Source organism: Corylus avellana, chromosome ca3 (assembly GCF_901000735.1).
Source record: "Corylus avellana chromosome ca3, CavTom2PMs-1.0".
NCBI classification, from domain to species: Eukaryota; Viridiplantae; Streptophyta; class Magnoliopsida; order Fagales; family Betulaceae; genus Corylus; species Corylus avellana.
In genome coordinates, this window is record NC_081543.1 from 10,332,120 (window position 1) to 10,342,694 (window position 10,575).

A 10,575-nucleotide genomic window follows, 5' to 3' on the forward strand; every position below is an offset into this window, starting at 1 on the left:
AAAAAAAAAAAAAAAAAAAACCAATTTAAGAACCCTTGTAGAAACTGACAAAACCAAAAGATTAGGGAGGAAAATGAACGAGGTGGAGTAGACAGCAAAAGTGGCAGAGAAGGCTGGGCTACTGCTGGACTCTAAACAGAATCTTGCAAAAAAAAAAAAAAAAAAAAAGGACTAGGGAGAAAGGAGGAAAGATGGAAGAAACCATCCTTAGATCACGTGTGGTTTTAAAATGTTCTTAATGCTTATTTGTGGTATGAAAAATAATATATTATTCCTTATTATCAAATTTGGTAAAAGAAAACTTGATTATCATATCAAATAAAATTATGATATGTCATTCACAACAAAAAGAGTATATATATATATATAACAAAATTAAGAAAGAAAGAGAGGTACGACAGTAAAACAAAGATTTCCTTAAAATTGGATTGAATGATCTTCCTCCAACCTAATTTATAAACATGTCATATAATGATTTTGGATGTAAAAACTAAAAAGCATACGCATTGTACTTTCTTTTTCTTCATTATGGCTTAAAAATTAGAAAGTAAAGCAGCTTTTTTTTTTTTAATTACAATATTTTACTAAAGAGTGAAGTATGAAAATAAATACTACTACTATCTTCTAATATTGACAAGTGGTAGCTTCATTGATTATGAATTTACAAGAACGAGATTTAAAAGCCCTAGAAAGGTCATAGAAGCCGAAGCAGAAAGCAGTATTTCTAACCAAAAAAAAAAAAAAAACCTATTGCATTGAAAAATATTCAAATTCCAATTATGCTCGGAACAAATTATATTAACGATGACAAAGTTGGAAGAGATAATAATTTTTATTTTTTTTAAATCAATTTTGTCTTTTTTATTTAAATATATAAAATCAACACATGATATTTTTTCGATGAAATTGGAGAAAATTTATCTAATACTGTTTTTTTTTTTATAAAAAAAAAAAAAAAATAATCCGTCTAGAGTCGGCTGAAATAAGAGGACCTAACCACACATGGGCTGGGCTGGGCCGCAGGGGCGAGCGGAAGCGGACCCTTTTTGTGTTGGGGCGAGCCAGAGCCAACCCCTTTTTTGTGTTGGGCCGAGGCTCGATCTTTCCCACCGAGCCCAGACAAGCCTTGGCAACTTTCCCAGGCTCCTATAAATACTTTTCCCTTCATCACTCTCTCTCTCTCTTAGGGTTTGCTGGGTTCGACGCAATAACAACACAGCAGCTCGATCTCCCGTCTCCATGAAACCGAATTCTGTGCAGTAATCTCTCTTCCATTCACCCCTCTCTCCGTCTCTTCCTTCTGTGCTGCAAGATTTGAAGTAGGTTTCGATTCACATATATAATGATCAAAATATATCTGGCGTGCGTCAGCTCCGTCGTTGTGTGTCTGAATCTCCGCGTCTTCGGTCCTGGTTTGAATCCTTGCATGGCCAATTACTCCCTCTCCGCCTCTCGCTAATTCTGCCCTTTCTTTTTCGTTCCCCAAAAGCATGTAAAAAAATTCGCGGTCTTCTTGAGTGCGTGCATAGATCTTATCGAGCTATCAATCTAAGGGTTTCTTGGCCTTTGCTCGTCTACGCTTTTGCCTGAACATACATCCATATTTTTATAATTTATATATTGGGTTTCTGAGAAAGAGGTGTTTTGGTAATTCTCTGTGAGAAGTATGCCCCAGGAGCAGGCGGTTTCGATTCGTCGAAGCTTGTCGAGAAGGCGGTCTTTGAGGTCTGGGGTCGATAGGGATGATAGGGGATGGACTCTGCTCCATATTGGTGCCCGCAAAGGTGATCTCAAGGAGGTAAGCTTTATTATACCTTTTGTTATTCATTATTTTCTTGATGGGTTTTGTGTCTTTTCTTTTTTATTGATTAAGTAACTTGTTTTGAACATAATCTAGGACTTGATATTGTGGAAACTCTAATGTTTGAGGATAATCATGCAATATCTTTAGCTACAAGGGTTTTGAATTTTTAGGTCTATACTTTTGTTATTCATTATTTGCAGTTGCCTCATTTCCTCGTGTGCAATCAAGTTTTGAATATTACATTCAATGTTGACCTTTTTGTTAATCCCTTTGTTGTTTTGAGTAAGGAACTTGTGATTATGATTTTCACTTTTAAAATGTATTGGAGGCCCTAAGAAGAAAGAATATTATAAAAAGAAGCATTGATGAATATGAATGCTTTGTGAACAATCCACACTTATGTTTCGACTTATCAACAACAACAACAAAAGACTCTTTTATTTGATATGTTCTGATGATCTGTATACCATACGGTGTGATGTATTTTGGAAGTCTCCTTGAAATAAGGAAATATATTTTCCATATTGCTAAGAATATGATGATTTTAGTGAGAGACAGTGGTATTAGAAAAAGTAGGTATCAACGTGTCAGGCCAATGAGGTCTGGATCAAAGTGCACTTTGTCCCTCTAAGAACAGGGTGGAGGGCCAGGTTGTGGGGTAGCGGTGACTTACAAATAAAAAAATATCATTACTTCGGTTTTCTCTTGAATATGTGTTTAATGTTAGAAGCTTCAATTTAAGTTAATACATTATTCCCAAGATTGTAGCTGCTACAATACTTTTTGGAAATGTGAGAGGAAGATTGTGAATGTCTTACTAAAATGCTAGATTGACATTGGGCATAGTCAGTGGTAGTTAAGATTGATGAGTGGAAGACATTTTTGTGTTCTGTATATGGAGGAGATAGGGACTGGGAAGGGTGTTGCTGAAATGGATTGAGCCAAAGACTGTTGTTTATCACCTTCTTTCAGATCCACTAAACCCCACCGTTGTTCTCTGTCAAAGTGCAGCGGCTGTCCTCACTAAATTCAACCTTTTGGTGACATGGCATAGCTGACTTAGACTCACTAAATTGATGGGGCACTGATTTGGAAAAGTATGCTGATTTGGCAAGGCTTCATGGATATATATACATATTGTACAAGTGGCTAATGGTTTATTGACGGCAGTGGATGGAAAGAGTAATTTTACAGTCATAAAGCCCAAAGACCAATTTTATTACGTTTAAAAACAAAAGAAGTAATTTGATAAACAAGAAAACCATAGGGACTAATTTTGGATTTAATCCAAACTAGAAATGTGAAGACAATCATAGGCAACTGTCCAGTGGTAAAGGTTTTTTAAAAAGACCACCTTTATTTCCACCGTTCTCGCACAATCTTCAAAATTATGATCATTCTCTCCAGATACACAACATTAATCAAGATATCTTCAACACTACTACACTTTGAAAAGTTCCACCCTGCACTCTCCATTGAGGCATGACCCACTTTAACCCATAAGTAAAGGCCAAAAATAGAACTCCACAAGGCATTAGTTGTCTCGCAATGGAGTAGGAGATGATCTACAAAATCCTTACTCTTCTTGCACATGCATTATCAATCTACCCCTATGAGACTTTGTTTCCTTAAGTTATCTATAGTGAGTATCTTCCCTAAGGCGGCTGATCAAGCGAAGAACACAACTCCCAGGGGACCTTGAGATTGAAAGAGGCGTAGGACTGGTCGTGCGAGCTTGAAAGCACAGATCCTGATGCCACTTTGGACTCTCTAGGAGAGGAGGAAGCTCTGTCAGAGTTTATTGATCTGGTGGGTGGCGATGTTAGGGAGGTGGAAACAGCATCTTCAGGTCTGAAACGGATGGGCTATTATGTACTCATATCTGGAAGGAGAGATGATAGACTGGTTAAAGAGAGAAAAGAGAGAAGGTAGTTGCCAAACTGGTGGGTGGGGGCAATGGATGGGCAATCCGCAATTAGGGGGGGGCACGGGTCGGTTCGGGGCGGATTTCTGCAGTTTTCCTACCCGAACCCGCACCCTGCGGGTTGGAAAATTTCAACCCGAGTGTCTGGCACAAGGAACAAAATCCGCGCGGGTCGGGGTAGATCGGGGCGGGGTAGATCGGGGCGGGTTGTGCGGGTTGTGCGGGTTTCTTTCTTCTTCTCTTTCTTCTCCTCCATTTTCATTTCTTCTGCAGATTTATCATCTATTTTCCTTCTAAACAAACAACCCAACAATCAGAAGTTGCTAAACCCCGAGATCTCTTGGATCCCCATTCATGAAAGAGTTCTAGAGAAGAAAAAAACCTGGATCGGCGGAGGTTGAGCGGCGGCGCAGATGAGAGAAGAGTCGTACGAGGGAGAGGAAGAGAGACGAGAGAGAGGGAGAGAGGCGAGACAGCAGAGAGAGAGAGAGGCGAGACTGAGAGGAAGAGAGGAGAAGGGGGAAAAAAAAAAAAGTGGAAAGGGGGAGGCGGCTGGAGAAAGGTAGGGTTTTTATTTTTTAAGTTTATTTGATTAATGCGGGGCGGGTCGGGGCGGGTCGGGTATCCGGGGGAAAATTTTGTTATAACCCGTAACCCGCCCCGCCCCGCCCGGGTTTGGGAAAAAACCACCCGTACCCGCGAAAAATGACTTAAAATCCGGCTTTTTCGGGGCGGATCGGGGCGGGGCGGATCGGTTTTGCGGGTTGGGCGGGTTTTTGCCCACCCCTATCCGCAATAGTGTTGTCAGATTTAGAATTGGTGGGCAGTGGTGTACCCTGATTTGGAATGAAACAGAAAGGAAGAGAGATACTGGTTTTAGAGAAAGAGAGGAGAAAGAGTGGTTACTGTGCAGTTAACATCCACTGTTTATTTGACCTTCAAATAATACCTTTTCAAACCATAATGAATCTACAAAACCTGAATTCTTCTATTGTTCCAAACCCTATTACAAGTTTTTTAACCCAAAAGTTCAGGTACATAATCAACTACGGCAGATTTTGAAACCTGCCTGGAATTGCTTATTTGATGGGTTCTAGGGTAAGTGGTTATAGAGGAAGGGCTTTGGGATCTACAGGTTAATTATTGTTTGGGAAAGATGAGATATAATGGTGAAGAGCGGCTGCTTTTGAAGAGAACAAGTTTCATGAATTTTCTGTTAGCAATTAGTCTTATGGTTTATTTAATTGTTATTTGGTGGCTGAAAGCTGCATAAAACTATGAGGATTTAAAGTTTAATATAAAAGGTTTGGTTAAGGTTGTCAAGGGGTGAGAAGAAGGGCTGAAACTTGAATCTGTGTGAGCGTTGTGAGCAGTGCGTGTGAACAAAGGGGGAAGGTGAGGAAAATAGGAGGAGAGGGAGAATCGAATGAGGACGTGTTTTCAATACCTAGGTACTGAAAAGTAGTTCTTCAAGCATGGTCTGCTTTAGGTACATGAAAGCTAGAAGTTATAACAAATTTAAACACTTGTGGACTCCGTACATTAAGTCTGATGATATTCACTAAAGGAAGAGGCATTTCAACTCTTAAGGCAATTTCAAGTGGAAATGATGCAATAAACAGTCAAATGGGGACACCCCATACAAAATACAAAGGAGTAAAGTGGAAAGACCCCCATTCTTTAATTTGATAAATTATGTGCCGGTACCAAGTAAATAAATAAACACACTATATATCAAGAGCTACAAGAGAGTGAAGAATTGATGATCTTCCAAGCAGGAGTGATTTAGTCTGAGTCAAGCATGCAAGTGAAAGGTGGATGTCCCTGGGCGGTTCTTGGTTCTTGAGCTGGGGATTATGTGCAGTTGAAAGAGCTAGTAAGAAGCAAGATGAATTGATTCCCCTTTCGATACTCGATTATGTAATCAAGGCTAGAGTGCTTTGACATAGAGAGGTGCAATAGACAGATGTGCCCAGAAATAATAGTCACCAGGGTCTGCCAGTTAACCATCATCTCATGGAATGTGATTCAAGGGCGTCCTGGCCTTCTAGAAATCTTGTTTCCAAGTGCTCTATGTGGCTGCAATGCAATGCGAACCATGGACATTAAGGGTTCTTTGAAAGAAATGCATTTCTTAAGCCTTTTAATAATTGCATAGATATGTGGATTTATTTTGCAAGGAGAGTAGTTCCTGTTTTTCTGCAGTTAGTTCATGATATGAATCTTTCTATTGTTATACATCTGCTAATAATGGGTAGTTGCTATGCTATTGACTTTGAAATTTACTCTGGCTAAAGATAAGTTTGTTTTAATGTTATTCAAAACAGGTGAAGCGACTTCTTGATGAAGGAATGGATGTGAATGTGTCTGGTCGGGGCCCTAAATCAAAAGGAGTGACCCCACTCCACCTTGCTGCTGAGGGTGGTCACCTTGAAGTTATGGATGAACTGCTAGAGCGTGGTGCTAATATTGATGCTAAAACAATGGGTGCTTGTGGCTGTAAGTATATTTAACCTTATGTATGAAGCCCCCCTGCGTACTCCTGTTTTTTCTTCCCTATGATTTGAACACATGCTGATATCTATTTCGATTATCATTTTTGTCAACCCTAGGGACACCACTTCACCGTGCAGCTAAAGAAAGAAGGAAGGAAGCAGTGAAATTCCTGATAGAGAATGGTGCATTCTTGGCAGATGACATCGATGACAACAGATTTAATCCACCACTCCATTACTGCCCTGGTCTTGAGTGGGCTTATGATGAAATGAAGCGTTATAAGCAAGATAACTTATCAGCTGGTGATGCCTCCTCCTCCTCCTACAGCTCAGAAAGCTGAAAATCCCCCTCGTTGCCATGGCCTTGCAGTTTGGTTCGCTTGGTATTTGTAATTTGTTGCATATTATATTAAACGTAAACGTGGACGTGCATCACGCAATCATCTTCTATTGGTTTGTTTTGTTTGTATTGCATTATGTTAAACATGGACCATGTACTAACTACGTTCTGTGTTGTGTGTTTTTGGATGTTATAATGACTCAATGTGTAGTGTTTTTCAAAGTAGTTTTATATTAGTTATATAGGAGAAACACATAAATAGATAATAATAATAATAATAATAATAAAGATGTGAAAACTAAAAATTTGCAAACCATCATAAGCAATTACTTACTGAGGTAGCCGTTTAGTCAAAAATTTATTTGGGCAAGTGGTACTATTAGATATCTCATATTAGATGACATTAGAAATGATCCTTTTACATCCAAAGCATTTGTTCCTTTATCCATCAATCAGCAAAAATATGAAAATTAAAGTGAAAGCACCACATAAAATCAAAACTTGGTAAACCATCTTCATTGTACATGAGACGTAGTTTACTCGATGGAAGTTTTTCTGAAACATCCAAAATCAGTAGCAACCAGAGGGATTAATCAAATTTAGGAGAGAAAAATCACTCATTATTGTTATTATATTAATGAAATAATGAAATGTATTATTTTCTATTTGTTTAAAATTTTGAATTATTTGATAATTTAATATGATATTAAAGCAAAAATCTTCGACATGACAGTGACGCGTGACAAGCATATAACCCTTACGAAGTCCCATGGAAATTGCCCAAGGAAGACCCCATAGCCATCCCTATCAATGGCCACCCTTGGTTTTACAAGATATAGAGCAAAAATGTGATGAAAATATACACAATTGTCAACTGTAACATGTCACATTTTTAATATGTGGCATTTTATAAGTATTTCGATACTTAAAAACTGTCTAAATTTTTTAATTTGAGAATTTACGATTTCTTTAAAATTGTGGGAATCTTGATCCTTACAAACTAACCAATTTATAAAAAATAAAAACTTGCAATAGAGTAAACTACTTCTAGTAGTGAAAGTAAACATAATCTTAGTAGAAAAATGAGAATAAAGTCTTAATTAAAAAAAGAAAAAAGAAGCCTTTAGCCTCTAATGGGGTGGGGGACAAGTCCTACATCATGCTCAGTGGCGGAAATTGGCTCAGCTTGATCAGAATCGGTCTAGTGCTCATACAGCCCTATGCGGTCTCAAATTTGTAAGTATCAAAACCAATGATGCCCCAAACCCTACGTGATCATTGGAATCTTTCATTTTTGTCAAAAAACACAAAAATCAAAAACAACAAAAAATACTTCCCAATCACAATGAAGAATGTACATATATACATGTATATACATATACATATATGTACAAAGAGATGGATCTATTCACAAACCGGGGTGGGCCATGGCCATCCCTGGTTTTACATTTTTTATTTATTTATTAATTTTACTTTTAAAATTATCATTTGAGACAAAACCTTTTAGTTTGATCTCGAGCCCAAAAGAAAGCAATTCACAATTTTTTGCTTGGCTTAGACCCATAAAAGCCGTCCATAATTTTTAAGAATACATTGGGTCTCTCAAACAAGAAAATTCCTATGATCATAATGCCCCCAAAACCCGTGAATTAAAATTTCTTACGTCTTTTCCCAAAATCCATATTATTTTATGGAGTGTAGTGCGCATATGAGAAGAACACGGTTTTTTGTAGAACTAAGGATAAGGTTTGCTTAATTGCTTGCCGCACCCCAATTTAATCATAAATGATTTTTAGATTTAGGAGAAGGTCGAGTTTCATTTTAATATGTGATTGAATTGAAAATTGAAATATTTTAAGAACAACTATTTTGTACCTTTTATCTTGCTTACGTTTTCTTAACACTGAATTGATACTAATTTTATTTTTTATATGTTGGTTTAATGTTTAATATTAATATGTTTGTTGGGAATAATTTCACTCAACCTACATATTAGATTCTGAGCCTCAAGGCCAATGACAGGCCCACAAAGCAGCTATCAATTCAGAAAGACACAGTCCGAGCCCCAGTAAAACTCTATTAGAAAAATCTGGACTAACAATCCTACTCCAAGTTGAACTGAAGTAGGAGCCCAAATCTAATTCAAACTCTCAACACTCCTAGGTCAAGTTGGGGGTAGAAACCCTAATCCAAGTTGGACTCTACCTCTTGACTTGCGGGTTGAGCCGTCTTACCCTTTTTTCCTTTTAAAGTAAAACCTAAAAATTACCCATATGTGATATGCTACGTAGTGTTTTCGTAGCCGTTTGGGAGTGCGATTTCAATAAGTGCGATTTCAAAAATTGCGTTTTTAAAAATTGTGTTTTTAAAATCGTTACTTTTTAAAACCGCATAGGCGTTTGGTAAAACATACTAAAAAGTACTTTTTTTATCAATTGAGTGTTTGGATAACATTAGCATATAATTGCGGTTTCATGACCAAATTACCAATAAGGATGAACAAGACAAGGAGGATGAAGAAAAAAAAAAAAAAGAGAGAGAAAAGAAGGGTTTTAATATATTTTAGGTGGGTATTCTTGGTATTTTTTTCATTACCGTACTAAAAAAGGTAACTATTACGCCAAATATATTTTTAATAGAAATCGTGATTTTGTTTTAAATTCGCACTTTTTCAAATAAGCACCCTCTAATCAGCTTATGGAAATCGCAGATTTTTCTGCGATTTTAAAATTTGCGTTTTTAAAATCGCAATCCCAAACACCTTAAAGTTGCGATTTGGTTTAAAATCGCAGATTATTTTTTTAAAAACGCACTCCCAAACGCACCCAGTCTAGGAAGTGAAAAACATGCACTCTACTCATCATTTCTCTTGGTTTATCCTCATCTATTCGACCTACCTTTGCCGGAGGCGGCCAACATGCCTCTCTCCTATCAGGTCTCTCTCTCTATGTATATATATATATGAAGAATGCTAGAGAGCCAAACAAATGAGTCAGAAAAATTTTCAAACTAACGTGGCAGACTGTGAGTGACAAACAAGGGAGAATGAATTCATTTTTTTTAATTTAAAAACCTTTGCCATGTCAATTTATAAATTTTTCACAATGTTTGCTTTGGATTTACGAACCCAAAGATCGTAGGTTCCTCGCTCAATTTAAATTAAGAAACTGTAATCTTGACCTTATAAAATATTAATTTCTAACCTTTACAAAAAATTTGTTATGGTTTGAAATCGAATTTGTTATAACTGTAGCAAAATATTACTTACGCTTATCTTTGTTTAGATTTGTGCTACCCTCTAGTGCTCTGTTTCAAGTTCTGTAGCTTGTTCATGTATAAATTTGTTAATGAAATTTGTATTTGTATTGTAAAAACACAAACTGATTTCAAATGAGTCAGGTTGTATGAACCCGAATACGATTTGTTTAGCTAAACATATCAGGTCAGGTCGGGTCACTCATACACGTCTCGTTAACTAAATGAGTTAGATGGTTTATGTCGTGTCGTGTCACCCCTTTTTTAATGTGTCTTGTGCGGGTTAACCTATTTGACCCGTTTAACCAAACGGGATCGTGTTGAGATTGACCCTAGTCGGGTTGGCAGGTTAATAAGATCCCTTTTTGCAAGCCCTAGCACAATCCAATCCCAGAACTTTGATGAGGATGACACCGGTAGGTGGTGAACAGGTTGAACAGCCTCCTCAAGGGAATTGACCTAGAAAGGTGGTCAAGTTGGGCCGACAGACCTTTCATGGGCCTACGGGGTGTAATGGGCCTTTGATGGGCCGACGGTATTCCCTATCACCAATACTCATTTTATTGAAAAGAATTTTGAAATGGTAAAATTAGAAGCGTAGGGAAAAGCGAACCCCAACCACCAAACCACGTAACAAGAGGCCTGTTGTGTTGTAGTAGAGGCGGTGGTGCAAAGCTGGCACGGTCCTAGTTCTAGAAAGAAGGGAGCGTCGGTCGCACGTACGCAAGGGACCGCAGTCGCACGTGTCAAAGCCCTC

The 10,575-nt window shown here is 37.8% G+C and overlaps 1 protein-coding gene across 1 annotated transcript; it reads left to right on the forward strand.

Annotated features, from left to right (window-relative positions):
* The first annotated feature begins 1,173 nt into the window (after nucleotides 1-1,173).
* LOC132174984 (phytochrome-interacting ankyrin-repeat protein 2-like) lies at nucleotides 1,174-6,751 on the forward strand. Its single transcript, XM_059586767.1, has 3 exons — nucleotides 1,174-1,798; nucleotides 6,056-6,227; nucleotides 6,341-6,751. The coding sequence occupies exons 1-3, from the start codon at nucleotides 1,667-1,669 to the stop codon at nucleotides 6,562-6,564; spliced, it is 528 nt and encodes a 175-aa protein (XP_059442750.1). The 5' UTR covers nucleotides 1,174-1,666; the 3' UTR covers nucleotides 6,565-6,751.
* The last annotated feature ends 3,824 nt before the right edge of the window (nucleotides 6,752-10,575 follow it).

Bases quoted from the DNA above. Each gene is read 5' to 3' on its own strand.
- LOC132174984 (XM_059586767.1), top strand. From the start codon at position 1,667: ATGCCCCAGGAGCAGGCGGTTTCGATTCGTCGAAGCTTGTCGAGAAGG. The intron at 1,799-6,055 runs GTAAGCTTTATT...TATTCAAAACAG, and splicing joins GCAAAGGTGATCTCAAGGAG to GTGAAGCGACTTCTTGATGA. The intron at 6,228-6,340 runs GTAAGTATATTT...TGTCAACCCTAG, and splicing joins AACAATGGGTGCTTGTGGCT to GGACACCACTTCACCGTGCA.